A 24,072-nucleotide genomic window follows, 5' to 3' on the forward strand; every position below is an offset into this window, starting at 1 on the left:
CTCCCTTTTGTATTACCTCGGAAAGGACAAATCCCAGTGAGGGGCAAGGAGCTGAGAAAAAGGACTAGCAAAGCACACCTGGCAGAAAAGAGAAGAGGAAAAAGAGGTGCACAAAGTCTGGCAAAGATGAAGGAGGAATGTGGTGTGGAGTGAGAGGGAGAGAAAACCTGGGAAACAATGAAGGGGAGAGGGAAAGAAGAGCAGCTCCTCCCTCAGACCCAGGGCAGCATCCCCGCACGTTTGGCGGCTTGAAGACCGCGCGGTATCAGAGGCGGGGGACCATGCTGAAACGGGCCGACGTGCCGCACGGAAACCAGCTGCGAGCTCCAGGAGCCTGGGTTACAGCACAAAGCCCCAGGCGCAGACAGGCTGGGGCTGCTTAAAATGAGTGGCGTGCTGCCCAGGGCCTGGAGCCTGCCTGCCAGAAACGCAGCCTCAGCCCCCCGCGAGCCCCCCGGCGCCCCATTTTTTGGCAGAGGGGCTGACAAAGCGCCATTGAGGGCAGCCGGGACGTCAGGGCTGGCTGAACATCCCGTCTGTGAACAGTGGGCGCCTTGTTTGCTGGCTGGGGCTGTGGGGAAAGCCTCCGCAGAAGGCTATTGAAATGGAAATGGGGCCTCGCACCCAGCAAGGAGGAGTGCAGGCTCGGCCCCAAAAAGAAGGACAATGGGAGACCTCGGAGGGGGAGAAGGATAGGGAAGAGGGGAAAGAGGAGGAGGAGGAAGGGACATGCTCCAGCAAGGACGTTGCACAAGTGGATGCAATGCTAGAATGGGACAACCAGGAGACCCCTTTGTGGGGATAAAGGGAATCTAGGGAGGGTGAGGCTCCAGGCCTAACTTCTTGGCCACCCTACCCCATGAGAAGCAAATTTAGTAACTATGGACATCACCTGGCCATCCAGCCCTGTAAGAAGTGTATTCAGTAATGCTGGGCATCTAACATATGCATGGAACTCAACACAGATCCTAAAAGCAAATCTCAAACTCAAACATGGCCAAACAGAACCCTCAATGCACATGGAGAAATAACAGCCCCAGGAAGTAAGGCCCACAGAATCACAGACTGGTTTGGGTTGGAAGCGACCTTAAAGACCATCTAGTTCTACACTCCCTGCCACAGGCAGGGACACCTCCCACCACACCAGGCTGCCCAAAGCCCCATCCAGCCTGGCCTTACACACCTCCAGGGATGGGGCATCCACAGCTTCTCTGGGCAGCCTGTGCCAGTGCCTCACCACCCTCAGAGTAAAGAATTTCTTCTTTATATCTAATCTAAACCTACCCTTTTTTAGTGCAAAGCCATTCCCCCTTGTCCTATCCCTAAACCCCTGACAAAGACTCCCTCCTCAGCTTTCCTGTAGGCCCCCTTTGGAAGGGGGGAAGGCCCCTATTGGAAGGCCGCTGAAAGGTCTCCCAGAGCTTTCTCTTCTCCAGGCTGGACAACCCCAGCTCCCTTAGCCTGTCTTCATAGGAGAAGTGTTCCAGCCCCTTGATCATCCTCATGGCCCTCCTCTGCACTCGCTCCAACAGCTCCATGTCCTTCTTGTGCTGGGGGCCCCAGAGCTGAAGGCAGTGCTCCAGGTGTGGTCTCACAAGGGCAGAGCAGAGGGGGAGAATCAGCTCCCTCAACCAGCTGCCCACTGTGTTTTTGATGTAGCCCAGGATACGGTTGGCTTTCTGGGCTGCAAGTGCACATTGCTGGCTCATGTTGAGCTTCTCATCAACACCCCCAGATCCTTCTCCTCAGAGCTGCTCTCAGTGGCATGTAGCAGGCCTGGGGCAGAGATGTGTTGATAACCCTGTGCAACACTAATTGTTTTCAAGTCCTAAAAAAACTCTCTCTTCTTCAAACAGCAGAACCTGTGAATCCATCCCTTCTTTCTCACTTTTTTTTTTTTCCTGTGTTGGGGTGGAACAAGGGGGGAGGATGGGGGAAATCTCATGTAATGAACTAGCACAGATTACTGATGCTAACACGCCTTTCCAGGCTGAAAGTAAGCACAGTGGCTCTTCACACAAGCCAACTGAGCAAGCAATACAGCAAAGGAATAAATCAAGACAAACCCTCAATAAATTAAACCTGAATTAAATTAATTAAGAGGAGACATTATGACTTCAATCACAGGAAATTCTACAAGCCGACCTGTGGCTTTAATTTCACAGCTGTGCTTGTGCTACCCTGTGGTGCCATCAGTCTAAATTAATTCTAGGTACTCACCCAACGGCCCAGGAGATGGCAGCTGTCCTACGGAGCCCAACTACTGAGGTTCAGATCTCTCTCCTCATCCTAGTCTTTGTCCTGGAGCAGTCTTGGTTGGATGGGGAAAACACCTTTCCCCAGTCTCCATGTCTTGAGGTGATCACCAGACGATGCACAGGGCACAATAGAGACAGGAACCCACGAGAGAGGTAAAATGCAGCTCCGTATTTCCAAAGACTCAGGCAAGAGACTCAAATTCCTCTTAAAAGAGCCTACACTAGATAGCCCTTTCACACACACTTTCTCTGTGCAGGAACCTTGGAAAAGACAGAACCTAAAAATGACCTTTAGTTTGCACATTCCTTTCTCAGGCAGGAGCAAAAGAAAAAGGTTTTTATTCATTTTTGGTGTTGGTAATGGGATAACAGGGAGGCAGTTTCAGAGTAATTTCCTGGGAGTTACTCCAAAGTTCAATTATTTCAGGACAAGATCACAGGCCACAAGAAAAAAAAAAGAAATGCTACGTTGCACTCTGCTCCTTAACTCGGCTTGTGAGGAGTCCCTCGTGCCATCCGCAGGAAACATATTCAAAAGGGAAAAGTAAAAAGTAAGAATGAAAGGCACAATGAAACCACTACATGCATGTGTCCCCTGCCTACCTTCACCCTTCATTTTAGAAAGTAATTGCACCCAACATCTCCTATTGCCTCTGTTTCTTAACTGCCTAATAGACAATGGAAAGAAACTTTCTTCCCCAGAATGTAAGAAAGTCTTTTCCTAAACCATTAAGATAAAGCAAAAAGTGCCACACACAGACACAACAGAAATACATCTTTCCAAGGCTCATCGAAGTGAGAAGGAGACCGCTTTAATTAAAAAGCTATACCTCCACTTTGGGAAAGATTAATGTGTTCTGCAGAGCCATGAAGCTGCTCTCCAGATGCGTATCGTCCCCATGCATTAAGAGCCACTGTTTGTGGGTCCCTCACAGCATTTGTCCTCGTCATACTTTCAACAGTGACTCCCCATACAGCTAAAACACATCGAGACTGGAGGGCAACTAGGGGAGGATGCACTCCCGTTGCCATTGATTTCTGTAGGAGCAGGTGACTCCCCAGACAATGCCTGGTGCCTGTTTTAGCCTTTATACTGTTTTTGATCCCTTCACAGTTCATGGTTAAAAAAATTATTTACTCTCCATTCACAATTGATTTGAAAATGATTCACTCTTTACTCACAATCCCTTGGTGAATGATTTAAGGAAAAAAAAAATCCCTCTGAGAGAGACTGCTTGCACCAGCAGTTGGCTGTGACTGATAACCTTGATCACAGGGTGCTAGGTCTTGACATAATCGGAGAGCAACAGACTGCGAAAGCTAAACAGAACATTTTCTTGCTTGCTCCCAGGAATGCCCATGAAGTGAGTGGCCATCTCCCACACACTCACACAGCTGAACTTGCCTGTACAAGGATGTATGAGCAACAAGGCAGGCAAGAACAGCCTGAACAAGGTCTTATGTGCAAAAGTATGCTAAGCAACTGTAGGTCAGGGACATAAGTTCAGGGAATAGGAGTCATTTCCATGATTCACACCAATCCTTCCACATTTTTGAGAGCATAAGGAAAGGTACCTTGATCTCACTAGGGGTTCTAGGTATCATCTTAATCAGGACCTAACATCTTCAGCACCTGTTTTGGGACCTCATCTGGGAGCTTTGGTCAACCTCCCACAAAAGTGTGGGGTATTTGGCCTAATTGAGCTGTCAGGAGCCCTGCTGTCTGGCCTTGCAAAAATATGGGTCAGAGAGCTTCCAGGGAATACAGATCACACCTGGGCAAGAGACCATTTTGGCTTTAGCTTCCACTCTTCTGAATAAAAACAAAAGCAGAGAAGAGTGTTAATGCCCAAAGAGTATCTCTTGGTCACTGCCAAGGAAAGCAGCTTCCCTGCCTCCTTCGGTGGCTTCTCTTCCCCAGATGCTGGGGAAAGAGACTAGAAGTGCTGGTAGCACATCATTCGTGAACTCTCCCACTGTCTGTTTTTGGCCAGACTTTCTGCTGGAGACCCCAGGTGAGATTCCTCTACTTGGGTAATAAACACATGCTGCCCATCATGTGCTGCTCCTGGGGAAGGAATTCAGCACCTATCCCTTTTGCACCCACCTATCTCCCCATATTCTCAATATCACTTGAAGCCATTTCCTTTACACTAGAGTGCTCTCTCTCCTTCTCCTTCCCATTTTTCATCCTGAAGGAGGAAACAGACTCTTCCCATACTGCCAGTGACTATGATGAAATGCTTGTACCGCAGCAGTCCTGGGAAGTGACACACGTTTTGCTGGATGGTCCCTGCACCAAAACTCTTCTCCTGCTAATCGGGGCACCAGCAGGCCTCAAACAGGCAACGAATGACCACCAGACCAGTGAGTGCTTGGCATAAAACTGACAGGAGAAATTTCAGGAATATAATATTTCTGCACAAAACAGATGAAAGATGCAGTCTGCTTTGCAGAGGTTTAAACTTTCAGGATTTTAAAAATTCATTGCTATTCGTTGTTGTTACTAATATAACAACTAATAATAGTAATTACATTATTGTTATGTTAATTCATCTCCTTTTTAACCCCTGTTGTGCTAGTTCCTGCCTTTGCCGAGGTGGTTTAAAGGCACTCTGTTGAATCACCCAGACTTCAACACAGCTCAGGTATTCAGCCCAGATGTGCCAGAAAAGCAACAGTACCAGATGCCATATCCACTGGCACTGCTAAAATAGAGCTGAAGATGCAATAAAAATAAAAATCACATACTTTTTTTTCCTTTTTTTTTTTTCATTGCTGCTTCTTTCAAACTCCAGGACAGACAGACACTGAGCAGATATTTAAACATGTGTTTCACTGACTTGACTCCAAATGGGTGACTGTAGCTTTGATTTGGGACATACCTTCAAGTCCCAGCCAGAAGACAGAATTGCCAAGTCCCTTTTGGCTTTCTTAGGGTGCTCAGTGCTATAGCACCCCACACCCTTCATAAGCAAATCAAATCTTTGTATTTTTCCACCTCCTCTGGGACGGGGTGCTGGTCTGCTTGCCCCAGGCAGTCCCAGACTCATCCTACCCATCTCATCCAAGTCTCAAGTCCTGGGCAGCCTGCTCTGGCTGTCCTCACTTGAGCAGGGGTTGGACTAGACAATCTCCAGAGCTCCCTGGCCACCTCAGTGCTTTTCCTTTGTTTCTGTGACCTCTCTCATCAGCATTTACTCTCATTGAGTCCCAGTCTCCATCCAGTCCCATCTGGCCCTTCTTCCTCCCATACAATTGTGGTCAGGGGTTTTGTTGACCCTGCCTGCTAAGAATAAGACTGAGAAGATGAAATTATAACTAAAATTACCAGCGATCCTTAAAAAGAAGCAGCACAACCAGCCTCCTTGATTGCAGTATTATTATTATTTTTAAATCCCAAAATACTGTTATCGTCTGCAGAGATGATCCATCCAGGTGGCAGATTAACCACACCGCTTGTGCAGAAATTCGGTGGTGGTTCCCGTCAGGGTTACCGTAGGTCTGGCTCCATACAGCACAATGGAGGCTCACTAAGCTGCTGCGAGAGACAGATCGAGTGGCTGCAAGCTGGAGCGAGGCAGCTCTGCCAAGCAGCAGCGTGCAGAGCCAGCCTGGTGCGCCTGCACCCCTCAGCTGCTCATCAGGAGCACTCAAGTGCACAGTGCAGGGATGCTTGAGTGACCCCACGCTGTGCCAGCCAGGTGCCGTACGTCCTATCATGAATCTGAGTGACTAAAGCCTGCCAAAGCTTGTCTCCTTCAGAGATAATTAGGTGTCTCTATGCTGGGATCCCTCGTTTGCGGGATCTGGGAGAGCTTATCCAGAGTCCTAAGGCATGCGTGGCAGGCAGCTCAGGTCAGGTGTGGCACCAGGCCCTTCTCTGGAGCAGTCTACAGGCAACACCATGCAGAGAGGCCCTGCAAATATGAGCTTGGCCCCATCAAGACTTGTGGCTGGAACAACCCCCACCATGCCAAACCCACACTGTTTACAGGGAGAGCCTCCAGATGCACTTGCTTCTGCTGTACTGCTCAGTATCTATAGCATCTGGGTGCTTCAAGGAACAGGCAACACTGATTTACATGACCTCAGGGTGACAAGAGAATGTACTCTACCATGAAGAGACCAGGAGTAACACTTCTCCCCACAGCAGTCCTCAGGATATCACCAGCTTCATCCTTCTGCCCTAAGGCAGGATTTCCTACAGCCTTGCCACTGTGCCAGCTGTTGGTTGAACCTGTCCTTTAGAGGCCTTCTTCCACAGTGGAAACTCCACACCTTTCCCAGCCAGCCTCCCCCAATGGCAGTCAATCCTTCCTGCATGTGGAAGACCTCCAAGGAAGATGCAGATGCTGTGGGAGTCAACGGTGCATACATCACTGGCATCAGGGATTAAGGTTACAACTGTTTGGGTTTCTGCAGGAGGGCATGAGCACACAAGCAGAATGAGCCCTGGGAGCTTTAATAAACCATGCACTATCCTTACATGGAGAGCAGCCCATAAGATAAAGAATCCCTTCGCAGAGTCTCTGAAATCTTATTCATGGTCTATTGGTATATCTGCACTGATGCCAGTGTAGATACATCAGTGGAGTACAACAGACCCTTGTACATAATGACAAGGGAAAAAGATTGTAGTTCTGCTTGGTTGGGCCCCAGGTCAGGCCCGTTCTGCTGCAAATCTTTATCCTCATTGTGTATCTTATGCCATGGTTGTGGCAGTAATAATAACATAGCACTGGCATAACGTTTTTCCCTGACAGCATCCTCAGGAGTGAGCTACTGTCATTACCTCCTAGAGGTGAGAAGTGCAAGGCCCCGTAACCAAGAGGGCAGGGATGAGAAACATGGCCTCATGCTCGCTCCACGCTCCTTCTTCAGGCAGTGCCTCCTCCTGCCCTTACCTGCTTCCTGCTCCCGTGGCCAGTCAGGGAATAAAATCTCGAGAACAGTTATGAAATTCAGCCCCAAGACAAGAAAAAGCAAAAGAAGGGTAACCCAGAAGATGAATGGAAAGCACAGTATAGGTGAGGTGCTGTGTTTCCCCACTTGAAACCCCCTTAGTAGAGTTGCCCTACCCAAGCCCTCAGTACAGAATTCCCCAAATAATACAGAAGGCTGCCTTTCTGCTGCATTAGTAGTGTCAACCACTGCAGGACAAAAAGGACAACGGCATCCAGGCACGGCCAGCCAGCTGCTATTAGTCATCTCCTCAGTCTGTCTGAAAGCTGCATAAAAATGCAGAGAGGGGACAGGACAAATCAGGCCCTACACCCTCTCATCCAGCCAGTCAGCGTGCTTGTGCAATGGTAACCAAAATCACAGAACCACAGAGTGGCTGAGGTTGGAAAGCACCCCTGGACATCATCTGGTCCAACTCCCCTGCAGAGTCACCTAGAGCAGGCTGCCCAGGACCATGTCCAGGTGGCTTTTGAAGATCTTCAGGGAGGGAGATCCACAACCTCTCTGGGCAACCTGTGTCAGGACTCCATCACCCACACAGTAATGAAGCACTCCCTCCAGGTATTTGATAAAATCCCTCTCAAGCCTCCTCTTCTCCATGTTGAACAGTCCCAGCTCCCCCAGTCTCTCCTCTTAGGAGAGGTGCTCCAGTACTTTGATAATCTTGGTTGCATACTGGACTCTTTCCAGTATGTCTATGTGTCTCTTGTACTGGGTTTGGGGCAGAAAAATAGGTGTGAACTCCTCCTTGAAGTACTGCTGTCTCATCTGCCCAAACCATCTGCAGGAGGATGCAAGGATGCACCGTTCCTACCCATTTTCCTCGGTGTTTATTTACTCTGTGTGTCTGCATAGCCACAAACAGGATTTGAAATAAGCCTGCTCATGCACTCAGACATGTCCCCCCAGCCCCACCGGGAGGACAGCTTCAGCCCCCGTTGGTCTCTGCACTTCCCATGGGAAAAGCGTGAGCAGGCAAGGAGGGAGAAGAGTTGTGAGTAGAAGCCGTGATCTGACTCTGTCAGCAGATGACTTCTATTTGCACTCATTAGCACTGCCCTAGCGTGTGCTAACACCACCCCCTCGGGTAATTTAAATTTATTAAAAAAAAAAAAAAATAGAGGAGAAGAAGAAGAGGAGAAAAAAAAAGCCCATATTTCTATATTTAGGAGGTTAGGATAATCGGGGTGGAAGAGCCCATCTGTTTGACGTTCACTCCAGCTGCTGTGGATGCAGAAATTTGTCTATTTTCTTTCCTTTTGCCTATTTCAACTTGTCCTGGCTGACTGCAACAGCCACCCAGATTGCCCGCTGTATGGCTATGGCCAGTTGGATTTAAACTGAACACCATCCCATAGGAGTCACTGTGCAACCTGTCAGCAAAACTAGGATCCTTTCCAAGGGAGTGTAAAACAGTTAATAATAATAATTATTATTGTTATTATTTTATAGTTACTATTAACAAACACCTGTTCGTAACACTGAAGAGAGGACAACACAGAGAGGCAGAAGACAAGACATATCTTAGCCCTCTATAAAGGTCAGTTTTAGGAAGGTAGCCTCCTCTCTACCGCATCCTTATTTTAGGAGATTCCATATAAAGCTGAATTTCTCTGGGATGCCAACTTGCTTCAGTGGCACTAGCCACATGGAGACACAGCCACATTTCTTTTCCAGCCAGGCCCATTTGCCATTTTCATCCCAAGATACTCTGAAAGCGAGCCCAAGCTAAATGTGGAATGGCCTTTGATCTCCCACCTTCCTGAGCTGATCAGGATCTGGTCCCAAAATAACGTAGATGCAATGGCCTCCAGCAGTCTCTTGATGCTGTTCCTGTCATAGATGTGAGTGCCCACAGCCCTTATAGGATATAGCATCACTGCTAAAGGCATCCACATAGTGTGTAAGGACCTGTGGCACACCACTGGGACCATTTGCTGTTTATTTGGTACAGGTGATTGCTTTTTAATTTTACAATATGCATCACTTGGGTTATTAAAGGTGCCAGGGATGAGCAGTAAGCCTGGATAAATTGTATGCAGTTAATGTGCTAAAAGCCCTACAAAGATGCGAGAAGAGTGCTGGTGCAAAATTCAGAATTTCACCACCTGCTTTTCCTTGCAGGGCTCTCCCTAGCCGTTGAGCTGGGGCCACACAACAGGCCATATAGGAGGATAGACAGGGAGCACAGACTAATAAATAGGAATACAGATGGGGAAACATGCCAGTCGAGAGACTGCCCAGTCCTCCCTGCATCACACACTGCTAGTGCTCCTCACTTCTGCCCTGCAAATGCTCCCTCCACTTCCCAGCTACCCAGAGCTGAAGCTGTCCCATTGATTTCCATGGGTGCCAGACTATGACTTAAGCCATCACCTAAGGGGCAATAAATTTGTCCACAGGTCCAAAAACTTTCCCCCCAAAAGAATCCTCCTTTCATATATGTCTTGTAAGTTTCCTGCGTACAAGGATCCAATGGACAGTGATGACCACTTTCTGTAGGTTTGTCCTTGTGGTATATCAGGTTTGGGTTTTGGTACAGAGGATGGATTGGTTGCATTTCTGACCAAGCCCACTGACTAAGCACAAGAAACAACATCATACTCCTTTAAGTCTATGCTCCAAAGAGCTCATTTTAGCTCTTGCAAGTCAGCAGGAACAGTCGCCCTTCCTTGCCCCAAAGTCACTGTCTAGCCATGCGGCTGCCTCCCACACATCACCCATCATCCAGAGATGGCTTTTTGTCTTCCCAGCTTCCCAGACCACATTGACGTGAGCCATCTGTGGTCTTCTGCTAGCTACTCTGCTCAGGATGCCCATTGGCATCATGACCCACAAAGAGCTGTTTCCTTGAGAAGCAAGGCCCCAGCACCCACATCTCCCCAGTAACTTTTAAACCTAGTGGCCAATGCTCACTGACTCTGCCAGAGGAGTAAAGGCCTCCAAGACATTAATTTTATTTCCACAAGTTGAGATATTTGCTGCCATGGGAAAGACTGGGTCCTACTCAACCCTCTATTAGATGTGAGAAACCCCACACAGGTCTCAGCCTGAAAGCAAAAACAGTAAGGATATGAGGTCTCACCAGACTGTGAACCCAAAAACCTAATTATTTAAGCATGCTTTTTCAGTAAGGCCAACAAAAGAACACCTGTGCTACAGAGCTAAAAGGTATGTCACATACCTTCAGATGCTGCTTTTCCACAATATATAGCCTCCAAAAGATGCATGGAAAAATGTAGATCTTTCCTGATTTATATTCTTATGACAGCCCTTAAAGATGCTAATGTAACTCATAGCTATTCCTCGCAGACCTAGAGAAAGTTCTCTTTTCTGTGAGGGTCACTTTTTTGTCAAGTATTATATAACATTTCCTAATTAATTTTTTGGAGAGAGATGATAAGCCAATAAAAGCACATGGAAAACATTCTGAAATGTGAGAAATCTTAAATGATGAAGAAATAAAGATTTAAGTAAAAATAACAGCTGCTTTTCTCAATTCCTCATATTATTTCCTCTGGTGTTTAACAAAAAGCACAGAACAGTATGTGGAAAACTTCAGGTGAACTGTCTTGTACTCGATTAAATCAGGAATACTGCAAGCCTGTGCAATATTTATATTCTCACCTCCCTCCACCTTCCAAAAGACATAACTGCAGACAAGGAAACACAACAAAAAAAGGAAACACAACAAAAAAGTCTCTCATATGGTGACTCTCATGAAAGATAATTTTGCTTGGGTCTATATTTTTGGACCCTAATTCAGCAAACCACTTAAACATATGCTGAAGTTCATTATTTACCACTCTACCACTTGTGTCCGCTCAAGAATATGCCTGAAGTCAAGCATATGCACAGCACTCTGCTGGCTGTGGACCCTACATCTTTCTGTTCATTTCTGCAACTATTCTAATTTGGTGACATGAATGTACAAGTAAGTAATAAATCCCAAGCAATTTTAGCACATGCTGGCACAAGCAAAGTTTGAACCTGATTATCCATATCAATAATCTGACTAATCACTAAAAAGCAATAAAAAATATTTATTTCTTTCAGAAACAGCCGAATTCTAACCATTATTTTCAAGATGTCAAGACAGTGAAATACTATGGCACAAAATTTTGCTCTGGGTCAGTGCCAAGCAACCAAACCTGGAGCTGAAATACTGCTCTGCCCTGAAAGAAAACAGGAGAAACTCTGCTCATGAGTATGCGGAACATCAAATATTATTTGTAGAAGCTATTCAGTAAGTAATTTCAAATAAGTAAAATGGGGAGAAACCACAGGATGTTCACAAACAATTTGCAAACAGAAATGGAAGAGGAATTCATTAAATAAATTATTGGCTATAAATTATTCACCTACCTCTAATCTTACTACTACTTAGACTATAAAATTCATGCTATAAAAGATACAGGATACATAAGAAGGCTTCGTTAACTTATGCATTTCCCAGTGCTGCTTCATTTTGACTGTCCAGTTATATTATTGCATTAAGACAGCCTTTTGTCTGTAATGTACTTTGAGCGTAATACATTTTTGCTTTAAAATCTGGGCTAAGGAGACCTGGTCTGATTTTAGATTGTGGTTTGATCTTGAGCTCCAAGGCTGAATATCTCCTCAAGTACAAGAGAAAGATCCAAGCTGCCCTCTGAGAGACCCAAACTAATGGAAACCTTGCACAGTTGGATAATTTCATGAGATTTCCATCGTTTGGGTTCACTTCACATAAATTCACAGTGGAGAGCAGATCACTGGGCTTCACAGGTGCTGCCTGAACTTCCCTGTCTGCCAGATGAAGGCAAGAGATCCGTTTCATTTGACATGGAGAATGGAGACACAAACCATGAGGCATCGTAACAGGCATTCCAGCAAGAGGCATAAAATACATCCTGCAATTATTTTTAGCCATAAAAAAGAAACCCGGGAGGGTTTCCCCCTGATAGCCAAGGATGAAGACATTTTTTTCATCTTGTTTTTGTCATGACTTGTTCTAAGTGACAGTCATACTCTGCTACTTGTTTGGTCTCTCAGCAGTTGTTTTGTTTTTTTTCTTTAATACCATATTTGTTTACCTTTAATTAAACTGGCGATGATTGTCATTAAATTTCAATGTTTGTGGAAAACTGATGCAAACTGTGGTTATTCGGCTATGGAGGAAGAGAGTGAAAAAGGGTTCCTACGGTTGTCAAAATAACCTCCTGATCGCCTCCAAAGCCAACGCGACTGCTGCTGCTGGCAACGTGCTGCAGTTAAACATCACACCTCGTCATCCACACATGATTTCTCCTTTGACATGCCAGCAAGGTTGGTCCTGCACCACTTCGTCATCCTGCACTGACTCATAGAGGACTCAGCCCCTGGCCCAGTGGATGTCAGGGGCGTTTTTATCAAGTCCTGCACGTGGTATACCACAGCACGTGGTATTTCCTAGAGGTGCTTTGAAAGACCTTCAGCATAGGGGCAGGGGAGGCCAGGGCACAGCCTCCGCTCATGTTGAGGACTTCTTGAGGACTCCATCTCTTGACCTGCAGACCTTACAATCTCAATAAGCTTTGCCATAGTACTCACTACATGAAACAACAGGAGGATAACTATGGCACTGCTGACATGAGAAATCATGGGGATGCTTCCTTTTCTGGCTCATTTCCAACTTAAATTCATGTCAGCGAGGCTTTTTAAAAGGAACCTGAGGGAATTGTATGCTCAATTCCCATAGGTATTTCAGAAAATCCCAGCTGTAACAGGCATAGCTCTATTTTTTTTCCATTTCCATAGTGAAACTACATCATGTGTAGAGAGTGGATAAGAAGGAAGGGCTGGATTTGGCCAGATGGAGACTGCAGTTCCCTTGAGCGATGCAGTTAACCTTCAAAATGCCAGAGGACCAGCTCCACTCTTTGGTCTGCAGCACAGCCCTGGCTAGCACACCTCCACCACTCACGGTGAAGCCCACCCAGTAATGCGAAGCCAAAGCAGGCCAGTCCTGCAGCACACCATCCTGAGCCTCTCAAGCCAAGCCTGTGTGCTAAACTGTCCTCTCCCCAGTGTCCCCAGGGCCACCTCTCTGGACATCCCGTGCATGTCCTTCTGCCAATGACTAAATCAGCAGGAAGGCATCGTGCTCCTATGGAGAAGGCACGGGACCAGCATCAGGAGATGCAGGATCTGACCCACAGGAGACCTGCATGACCGTTTATGTGGCGCTTTCCATCTCTGCGCCTCAGTTATCCCACCGAGTGTCTGGTGATCTAGACAGTGTCTAAGTCAGCAGAGAGGAAGGTTATACAAAGAAGAGCATTAAAAATACGGGTGGGTGGAATGCAATGCAGCTATGAAAGATTCGGAAAAATATGTGGGCCTCCTTCTTCGTGCTCTTCATATCCTTCTACAAAGTAGTTATTCAAAGCAAAAATAATATACCCTTCCTACAAAGGCGGCATTCACCAGGCATGCATATATTTAGATCACTGTGCAAACAATTACCGACTTTTGTCTGAGGCAGGAGAATGGTACCCTGTGCTGCAGAGGGGGGTGGACAAAGACATCCCAAGTCAGCCTGCAGCGAGGAATAGGCCAGGAGCAGGATCTCAGGGGCAGATTCGGCCTTGGTACAAACACTAATTCTTGCCATGCTTGAAAAACCCAGGAATAAATGGCAAAGCTCTCACGAGCCTGATCTGGAGGTCCATCAGGTGCTGGATGCTTACAGGACATGCTCTCATTTTTCTGCATGTCAAATGCTTCCCTTGAACCTCCCCAGACAAACAAACAGGAGGACACTGCAGCAGAAGCAGCTCTCAGGAAGGACGGCACAAAACACCTCTCCAACCATTTCTGCAGCAATTTTCGCTTGCCATACTGCCCCCCTTGTGTGGCTGAGGGTGCCACACGTGCCTTTTCCTAGCCCATGAGACATCTGTCAATAGGAGCACTCTTTTCCCTGACCCCCAACATGTGCTTTCTACCCATTCCACCAACACACAGCATTGCACAGAACATGGAAATGGCAGCAGAGACCCAGGCAGGAGGGAACAGAGCCCGCATCTCCCAGTCCCCAGTGCTCACAGAGAGAACACTGAAAAAGGAAAGGAAAAAAAAAAAAAAAGAAAAAAAGGAAGAGCTTCCCCCCACCAGTGCCTAGCTTTTCCCGTACATGCACAGCATCACTGCTGCTGAATCGCAGCCTCGGGGAAGGGAAGAAAGAGGCCCAAAAGGCAGCCAGGAAACCCACCGTCCATTGGCTTCCCTCCATGCCAGGCGAGCGAGCTCCTTCTGCTGCAGTGACTTGGCAAGCGCACCTCGCTCTGACTCAGCACCTCGCCGGCCGGCACCTCCTGTCAATTAGTCCCACGAACTACTGACTCCGGAAGGGCTATGTGCGACAGGGACTGTGGGATCAGCATCCCCCTTCAGTTTCAGCAGCCCCCTCTGCTGCCTCTGGCTCCGGCTCGGGGCTGGAGCGATGGGGGTGCAAGAGGGATGGGGAGCGGGGAGGGTAGGAGAAGCCTGCCCGTGTTGTACCTGTTTTGTGGGTAAAAGGACAGATGCTGGCGGTGTGGCAGCTGAAATGCAGTCTTACAGGGAAAAAATAAAAAAATTAAAGCCAGTAGGAATAGGGATAAAAGTGGAAGAGATGAGACTATAAAAAAAAAAAAAAAAAAAAAAGGCACAAAAGTTAGCAAGCTAGCACGGAGCTCTCCCCAAAGACGAAGCAAAGCACAGCCATGCAGCTGAGAGGCACGAGCCCACACTTTGCATCAGAGGCACGGGCAGCATGGGAGGGGAAGGCACTGACTGCGGATGAGCCCCTTAATAGGGGCCCGGGGCACGCCAGCTGTCCAGGGCAGGAGGAAGGGCTGCCCTTGACAAGCCAAGGACGTGGAGGTTCTGTAGACAGACTGGGGCTATGCTGTCCCTCTGCCAAGTAGCCAAGGTCCTCCCAACCTCTCCCAGCTCTCAACATACAGCCAGAAAGCTAAGCGGGCGTGCAGCCTAGCAGCTCCACAACCAATGGAGATGTCAAACCCCGTCAGACAGCAAAGCTCAAGCACTCACTCAGCTGTGGAAACAGCCCAGCACTTCAGGTGGGATGCCACAGTTCCCTAGGACATGATGCAATGACTGCTTTATACAGTGCAGGAAATAGCCAAAATAGCTGTGCTAGCCAATGGCTAAAATGTCCAGCATGTCTCATAGTCTGCGGTCCTGCAGCTGCAGAATTCATCACAGAGTAATGTCACTGCCTGGGCGAAAGGACAGAGACATTAAATTGCAAGGTGAGTAATGCACAGATCCCATCTACACAGCCATGGCTGAAGGGGGAGAAAAGTTACCTAAAGACCAAATCTCATCGCAGCAATTCTGAATTTACTGATCAGGAAGCAGATATCTACTGCACAGTGCAGATGGAAAGCAAAGAAACAACAAAGTCAAAGAAATACATCACTAAAAGAGTGACTTCAGCAACACATGTAAGAATTAGCTAAATGTCACAGCAAGCCACAATTTTGCAATGTCTTAAAGAGCAGTAGGACAGGGAACAGAAAGTCCCAGGGCACTTAGAGGCTAAAGCCCCTAAAAGTACACAGCAGGAGACGAAGCAGCTCAATCTCCACGCGCAGGCACTTGCACCCCTTCAACCCACTGACATTTCGGAAAGAAAAGCACAGGACTAAGTGAATAATTCTTGGTCCCTTCAAAGCATGACTGCTAAACTGCTCTGGGCAGGAGGCAGGCTCAGCGCCAGCCCTGTCCCCTCCTCACCCATGCCCCCCAGGCTGGTGGGGGGGGGGCTAAGCCCTGAGCTGCTGCCCCATCGCCCAGAGCCAGGCTCCCGCCTGCCCTGTCCCCGATTACAAGGGATTACCCCCAGGTCTCCTACAGGGTGGGTTTAATCTGTTCCTTAATATGTGGAAGAGAGCCGGCGAGCTGGCAAAGTGATTTGGGCTGGCTGAGATGAAAGAAGATTGGGAGAGAATTCCATGAGATCCGACAAAACTAGGCAAGTGGGCAGCGTAGCACCAGATGAAATTCAGCATTATCCAACAGACAGTAATAGAGACTTGGGAGAATAATCTGAACTGCTCGTCTACCATGGGGCTCTAATTCAACTGTAATCACTTGGGCAAAATATCTTGGTATCACTGTGAACAGCTCAGAGAAAACATCTGTTCAACAGACAAGGGTGGTCAAAAAGCAAGCAAGCCGGTAGGATGGCTAAGGGCTGAGGCAGAAAAAGATGCTGGAAGCATTAAAATGCTTCCGTGAGCACTGGCAGCACACCCTCAACTGGAATTGCTGGGGTTACTTCTGGAAACACAGAAGGGACAGAAAGGTTTCATCATTCAGCAGTAAATAACACTTACTGGTCTAGCACTGTTAAAACAGGGACAGTTTAATCTGGAGAGAAGTTAGATTAAAAAAAAAAAAAAATATCAAAAGGGTATGAAGAAGTGAAACAGGTGCATCTACTCATTTTTATTTTTGAAAGAAATATGAAAGGATGCACAATACAACTGAGGAGCAGGGAATGTGACCAGGCATGAGGAAATAATTAAAATTTTCCTTTCCTTTTCTTTCTTTTTCTTTCTCTCTCTCTCTCTCTCTCTTTTGTTTTTTTTTTTTTTTTCCCCTGCTTATTCCAAGCACAACCCACAATTAACTACCAGGAATGATTAGCACTTGTTATCAATAAAGTCAAGAGCTCAGAAAAGTCACAGAGGCCTGAGCACTTCTAAGGATACTGGGAACATCCACAGGTAAGTCAGGTAGAATGAAGAGGGAAAAAAAAAAAAAAAAAAAAAAGAATTGAAAAACACTCAGCAGCACTACACCTTAATGCTCCCAGGCATTAGCCAACTTCTAATTAATGAGGTTTAGGAAGTAATCTCCCCAGTGGGCATGCAGAGAGAGTGTACCAGCCCACTTACTCCTGGCAAAGGCCGCTAATAGCTGCCAGGCAGGGGAAGAGCTGGATCTCCATCACCCACCCACAGCCCATGCCCCTCGGGTGGCTGAGGTCTGGGAGCCCAGCGGGACCCCACATCAGCCTCCACGCCAGCCGTAGGGGCTGCAAGATGGGGCTCGCTTACTCCAGCCCAACCCCACTCCTGGTAAGGGGGGCAGGTTTGGGGTTGTGTGTTTTGCATGTGGAGGGGGGACAGGAGAGGGGATGGGCATTTTATTCACACCTGGTACCAGCTGCTTGCCAGGGGGGTCCTGCATCCCTCTTGGAAGCATCCAGTCTAGGCCACGGCCCCACAGACCAGAGGTGTAACCTGACCCACAGCTGCTTAGAGCTGCTTGCAGAAATGTACCACAGATTGTAAATGCTCACCCCCAGAAACTACATTTCTTGCTTCTGCATCTTGAGCAAAAGTGAAGCCTGGAAGTAACAGAGTGGCGTTCAGGCATCGGCTTGCTGATGATGATGCTTGTGAAATACAATCCGGCTCACGTTCCTGTAGCTGGGTTGACTCATGAAGATATGAGAAAAAAAATGCATAAGCTTTTATCCCTAAATAAGTGATCCAGTCCTGCTAATACAGAAATTACATGTGAACATAACTTCATGAAGATATGCAAAGGCACAAGCGCTGCTGTGCAGCCAGGAGGAGAACTGTGACTCCACGCATGCACGAATAATAGGAGGCTGAGCGTAATCTGCTAGTCCTGTCCTGATCAGCAAGGGGGCTGGATTTCTTAAATAAAACATTGTCTAATTTCATACTCATATTCTGCTTTTTTTGGTGCAAATAGTGTCCTACAGTGTGATGGATGAGAGAAGGACACAGGCAAGGCCACGTACATGCATGCAATTTTTGCATACATGTGCCAAAATGGCAAAAATAATGGACAGGGACTGTGCATAAATACCATCAATTACTACAGGTTGGATTTCATCACCGTTGTTTTTAAATGCCCTGCAGAAATGAAAAAATAGGAGCAACTTTAGCTTTTACTGTATTTACTTCCACTAAACCAAACCTTATCAGACTTGTGATGCTTTGTAAAATCAAAACGGTGTTTCAAAAGAAAATCGGGGAAAAGTTGTCAGAAATATATAAATATCCACCTCAAGTGTCTTTGGGGTGAAAAAAAAATGACTTTTCACATCAAAATACCTTTTGCTTAGTGTATTTTTGTGTATTATAATAATACAGTTCCATGGAGAAACAGAACATTGGTTGATCCAAAAATTCTCTAAATCCTCTCAGAAATTTCCTTTCAAAAACATCAAAGCATTTAATTTCTATTTCCATTCAAAATGAAGCTGAACCCCTCAACCCTGATGAAACAGATCATTTGTCCTTAGCCCAGCTCAAGCAACAAAAGCAAAAATAAATAAATAAATAAAATGAAGGCAGAAGCCAGAATGGACGCACGTGACCTCCAAAACCAAAGAGATGACAACAGATACAGGGGAAAATGCAGTTTACTGTGCATAATTAGTAACAGTGTTCTCTCTTTCTGATGCTTAAGGCGTGAAACATTTGCGAGAGAAAAGTGGGGTGGTATATGACTAGGAGCCCTGTAATCGTGACTTCTCTAAAAGAGAGAGGGGCAGATGTCCTGCAAGACAGCAAGCAAATCATTTCATCTCTGTACACTTCAGCTTTTCCAAGCCATAAATCAAGCTGACTGCACTAACAAAGTAAGTTTGGGGACTCTCAATTAGCTAATGTTCATAAATGACTGTGCAAACACAAGGTAGTATTAACAAGGGAACTGTCTTTGTTACACTGCTGTCTGTTAAACAACCAGGAGGTAAATTTCTCCCTGAACATTTACAAAGGGAAGGCAGCATTAGTGCTCCACAAGGAGAAAACTACAAAGAACAGACTTTCAGAGCATGCACTTCTCCTTGAAATAAACTGTGTTAAAAGCACTTTATTTAAAAAGCACAATGATAGTAGCATCCTGCTAAATATAGATGACTCACCACAGTTTAATAGTGAACATCCCTGAAGAGTGCCATTACAGCAGTGCTTAACCTGCTGCATAAAATTAAGCATTCTCTTGTGGTTACAGTTTGAATCAAGACTCTCAAGTCCACCAGCATCCACTGACCTTCAGTGGGTCACGAAGCCTCTCTGAGCCTCTCTTTCTCCTTGCCTATTGCTGGTATCACAATACAAACTCAAACGAATACAAACTCCTGCCCATTGGAGGCAGGAAAAAACGATTTCTAAGTTTCTTAACGAGTTGTTTATACCATACTTTGTATAACCATAATACTGGTGAGCAGCTAAATATAGCTGTTCTTGAGACACTTGGAGATCCCTCAGAGAACGGAATCTTACAGAATAAAATTGAATTTTAGGCAATACGGAAGGAAGAGAGATTAAAAATAAATAAATAAATAAATAAATAAATAATAATAACAACAAAAAAGATCATTTTCCAAAATAAGGGTAAAATAATGCCTACGTTAGAGACACAAGAGGTATTTAATGCATCTATGCCTACCACTGGGGGACCAAGGTCAGGCTGCGAGCAAAACGATTTATCTACACGTCACAAAACCACACAGCTTGACACAAATGGCAATCTGTTCCAAAACTGTATAAGCATGGAAGAGCAAGGGACGGCCACGGTCCTCTCTTGCTGGGGCTGAGGACCTGGCGCTGGGCTGGGAAAAATATGTGGGCTAGCAATAGGGTGCTGCACGGCCAGAACTTCAATGCATAGCTTCAGCTGTGATAAACTCGATGTGGCAGGAGGTCGACTTCAGATGAGGACTAGAAAGACCAGCCTGTGTGAAAAGCTGCAGACCAGCTGTTGTATGGATGCATTGCTGCCGGGCTCAAACGCAAACACACACACACTGATGTGCAAGATCGAGCTGCAATAGACTGTAGCACACCGACATCCAACCTGTTGCGATATGGTGTCACAGGATCTAAACACCAGGAAGTTAAAAAAAAAAAAAAAAAAAGTTGGTTCTGCAGTTTAGCTGTACCCGATGTGTGATTTCTAACACATCTGAAAATTTGCAGCTTGCTATTTCTGGTGATGTAGCGGGATTGATTTGCAATCACAGGTTTGGTTTCAAAGCTCTAAACAGAATTCCCTCCTATCTTTCCATAAACTTCCCTAGGGAGCTTGAAAAGTATTATTTGCACGAAAGTTATTATGTTAATAATGCTTTAGAGGGAAAACAAAGACACTGCCCCTGCCCCAGCAGCATTAAAGATAGATATTATAAGCCCAATGAAAGCAGTCATCTAGCTCCAGTTCAAAATAGTCATTGTTATTTTACAAATTACAAAACAGTCTAAGAAAATGGGGCTATAATACTTGATTGACAAAGTCTGACTGCATTTTATTGTAGGCATAAAGTGTGAGAATGACAAAATGACCTCCAGGGACCTTCTTTCCCAGCCACTTTTCATTTGTTTGGCATTGAGTATTTCTTCTGATTATACACTCTTCTGGTTCCTGACCCTTTAACTTTTAAACCTTTCACCTGTCATTTAGGTATCACTTTGTACATGATCCCATCATACCTTTTTTCTCTATCCTCAAAACCAATCTAGAGCCTTGAAAAGGAAAATCACTCCTCCTAACCAGACTTTGCACCTCAGACCAGAAATACACATACTGGCCTTCCACAAATGTTGTTTAGAAAAAACTCTGACAATTTTATTTGAGCTTGCACAGTGTATGTCTGTTGCTTACCTTATCAGGATTTTCTTTTCAAAATCAAGAACCACGAAAAATATGACCATATTTGTAACATGCTGGGTGATACAGAAATAGCTACATGCCACAGTTACTTTCATCCACCACCATCTTCTAAAGACTTTTGTTAACCTGTTAACTTTTTTGTTGTTGTTTTGTTGTCAGGCTGTGTTAACCACACAGGTGGTTCATTCAGGTCATTTTAAGCCTTAAAGGGAAGTGCAAGAAAAAAGCATTACACTATTGCAAGTAACTATTTTATGGAAAGGTGTGTTTCTATGCTTAGTTGTCTCTATTGTCATTGTCCCCACATGCCCTCCACCAAAAAAAAAGAAAACCAAATATTGAGTCAATCTTTTTTTCTAAAGAGAAAATCAAATGCCCCTGTAGTTTTAACCTCGGATCTGGTTACTCTTTGATTTTTTTTTGCAGCGATAGCACATCAACAGTAACACTGCATCGCTTACATGCCTATAACTGCGGTAGGAACAGTAACTTTTTAGGCAGTTACACTTTTACAATGTCTGCAAATAAAGAACTGTGGCACTGAGGACCTGAAAATGAAACTCACTGAACACACTTTCCAAACCTAGAAAAGTATAAAAAGTAATCAAGCAGCATGAAGTGTGAAACAGCTGAGATTATTTGCTTCAATTAAAAGCTAATAAACTCCTTTTTCCTCTTCAAAGTCAGCAGGCGAAGTTTCCAGTTAACGCATGCAACTCCTAAATGGTTTCAGAGGATGGGACTCAGGGTGCCAGCTTTTGGGGCTGAGGCATTTGTGAAAAGTCCACCTTGTCCGGCACCAGTCTTGCTTCTCGGTGGGTCCTGTCCGGAGGGGAATGGCCTGTTGTGCCTCTGTGCAGGGCGCTCAGAGCCAGGCATAGCTACTGAAGCCACAGGCTCCATCCTGATCCAGACTTCCAGAAAGTTTCATGCAGACTTTGCTGAGATATCTCTGGTACTCTCGCGGGAGATCCTGTCATGCCTGGCTGTCCTCTTGCTCTCCTGGGGATCCCTTGCAGCAGGGTGCCTGCTTTGCCAGCCGCAGAGGTGGCCGGCAGCGTGCAGCTGGCTCAGCGGAGCTGTGCCCTGCTCCACCAAATTACTTAGCAGACCTCTGCACGAATGAGCAGACCTTAAGCAAATTATTTCGTAGACCTCTGTAAAACATAAGTGAGTAGGCCTGCCCTAAAGTGTGGCATTACTTGAAAGAAGGCATCGCCATCTGATCAACAGATGAGCCTGGAGGCTTTACACTTTGCAGGTTCTTCCATCGCCCTCACTGCAGCACCTCTGGGTGCTCTCCAGGGATGCACCAAGTGATGCGAGTGACATCCTTCATATGCGATGTTCTCCCTCTCCCCACAGAGGACCGGGCTATGCACCTTGCTTTGCAATGGCTTGTAGGGGAGGGAGCGGATGGAGAAGGCCGGGTCTTTTCACGTCCCCAGAGATGGGGATGAGCTGAAGAAGCCAGCTGAGCACTTGGGAGGAGGAGGCAGTGGATGCCGGAGGGGGGTCCTCGGGGGGGTCCCCAGCCCTGAGGGGTGCTTGGTTCCCCAGGGGCCAGGGCGGGGGCCCTGGGGCTTCCCACTGACATCTCCACAGAAAGTTCCCTGCTGCCTCGGGGCCTGGAGGGTAGCCCGGAGTTTCCCACCCAGGTGAGCTTGCAACGGGCCAGGCCCTGCCAAGTGAACCTCTGCGAAGCCCAAACACTTTGGGGCAAGTCTCCCGGCCAGGTAAAATAGAAATGACCGACTGTGCTAGCAAAATAAATACATTAAAAAATGGTGCAGGGGAGGCGAGCGGAGCAGCAGCGCTCCTTTCCTTGCCTGCCTGCCTGCAGCGCGCTCCTCGCCGCAGTCCCGAGCATCCCCGGCGGGACCGCCACCCGACCTGCCCCCCGTGGGCTCCGGGTACCACCGGGTCCCTGGCACCACCGGGTCCCGGGCAGCCTCCCGCAGCCCCACCGGTGCCGAGCCTCTCTCCCCCGCCCGGTGCCGCGGGCAGCAGCACTCACTCACCTCGCAGCGCCAGGAGCGCGGCCAGGGCTGCCGGCACCCACCGCCCGCCGCCGGGCCGCCGCCGCGTCATGCCGGGCCGGGCCGGGCCGAGCCGGGCCGGGCCGGGGGCTCCCTCCTCCGGGCAGGGTGGGCGTCCAGCCCCGCCGCCCCCCGCCGCAGGTGCAGCCGCCGCCGCCGCCGCCCGCCCGCTCGCCGCCCGCTCGCCGCCGCCGTCCCGGGACCGCCCCGCTCGCCGCCCAGGCTCCGCCGTGCCCCGGCCCCGGGGACAGCGCCAGGCCGGCCCGAGAGCGCAGCCTGGCGGCCCCGCGACGCCCCCGCACCCACCCGGGGCTGCGGCTCTCACCGCCGAGCCGTGCCGAGCCGTGCCGAGCCGCCCGCAGAGCATCCCGCAGCCCCCCGGCTCCGATCCGGACACCCACGGGTTTTGGGAATCCCCCCTCCCCTGGGGGAGGGAACTGGGGGTGTTTGGTCTGGGGAAGAGGAGGCTCAGGGGAGACCTTATTGCTCTCTGCAACTACCTGAAAGGAAGGTGTGGGGAGCTGGGGGTCGGCCTCTTCTCACAGGTAACTAGTGATAGAACTAGAGGGAATGGCCTCAAGTTTTGCCAGGGGAGGTTCAGGTTGGAAACGAGGAGACATTTCTTTTCAGAAAGAGCAGCCAGGCATTGGAACGGGCTGCCCAGGGAGGTGGTGGGGTCACCATCCCTGGGGGTGTTCAAGGAAAGGTTGGACATGGTGCTTAGGGACATGGTTTAGTGGGTGACATTGGTGGTAGGGGGACAGTTGGACCAGACGATCTTGGAGGTCTTTTCCAACCTTAATGATTCTGTGATTGCTGGGGCTTCTCCTCCCCAGGACCTGCATGGAAGAAGAGGGTGGCAGCACGCAGCTGCTGATTCAGGATGGTCTTTTTGGGGCCGGGCACTGCCACAACACCCAGCATGAATGCTGCTGGCTTGTTTAAAGGTGTGGGGCACCCCAACTCCAGTGCTCAACAGAGTGGGGGGCACAAGCGTCAAGAACCCCTAAAAATGGGACCAAGGTATTTCCAAAAGGAGTGAGGCAGCTGTTAGAGTTGGAACCAAGCAACACTGTATAACTCAAGAACCACCAAGAAGCTGTGTCATCCAGGGTCAC

The 24,072-nt window shown here is 47.6% G+C and overlaps 1 protein-coding gene across 2 annotated transcripts in view; it reads right to left on the reverse strand.

The window, feature by feature from the left end:
* IGSF11 (immunoglobulin superfamily member 11) overlaps window positions 1-23,036 on the reverse strand; it is a 96,788-nt gene extending 73,752 nt beyond the window's left edge. For both annotated transcript variants that reach the window (XM_040571306.1, XM_040571275.1), the window contains exon 1: window positions 22,937-23,036. In XM_040571306.1, the coding sequence (XP_040427240.1) occupies window positions 22,937-23,006 (70 nt within the window). In that variant the 5' untranslated portion in view covers window positions 23,007-23,036. The remainder of the gene's footprint in view (window positions 1-22,936) is intronic.
* Between the last annotated feature and the right edge of the window lie 1,036 nt (window positions 23,037-24,072).

This window comes from Cygnus olor, chromosome 1, assembly GCF_009769625.2.
Source record: "Cygnus olor isolate bCygOlo1 chromosome 1, bCygOlo1.pri.v2, whole genome shotgun sequence".
NCBI classification, from domain to species: domain Eukaryota; kingdom Metazoa; phylum Chordata; class Aves; order Anseriformes; family Anatidae; genus Cygnus; species Cygnus olor.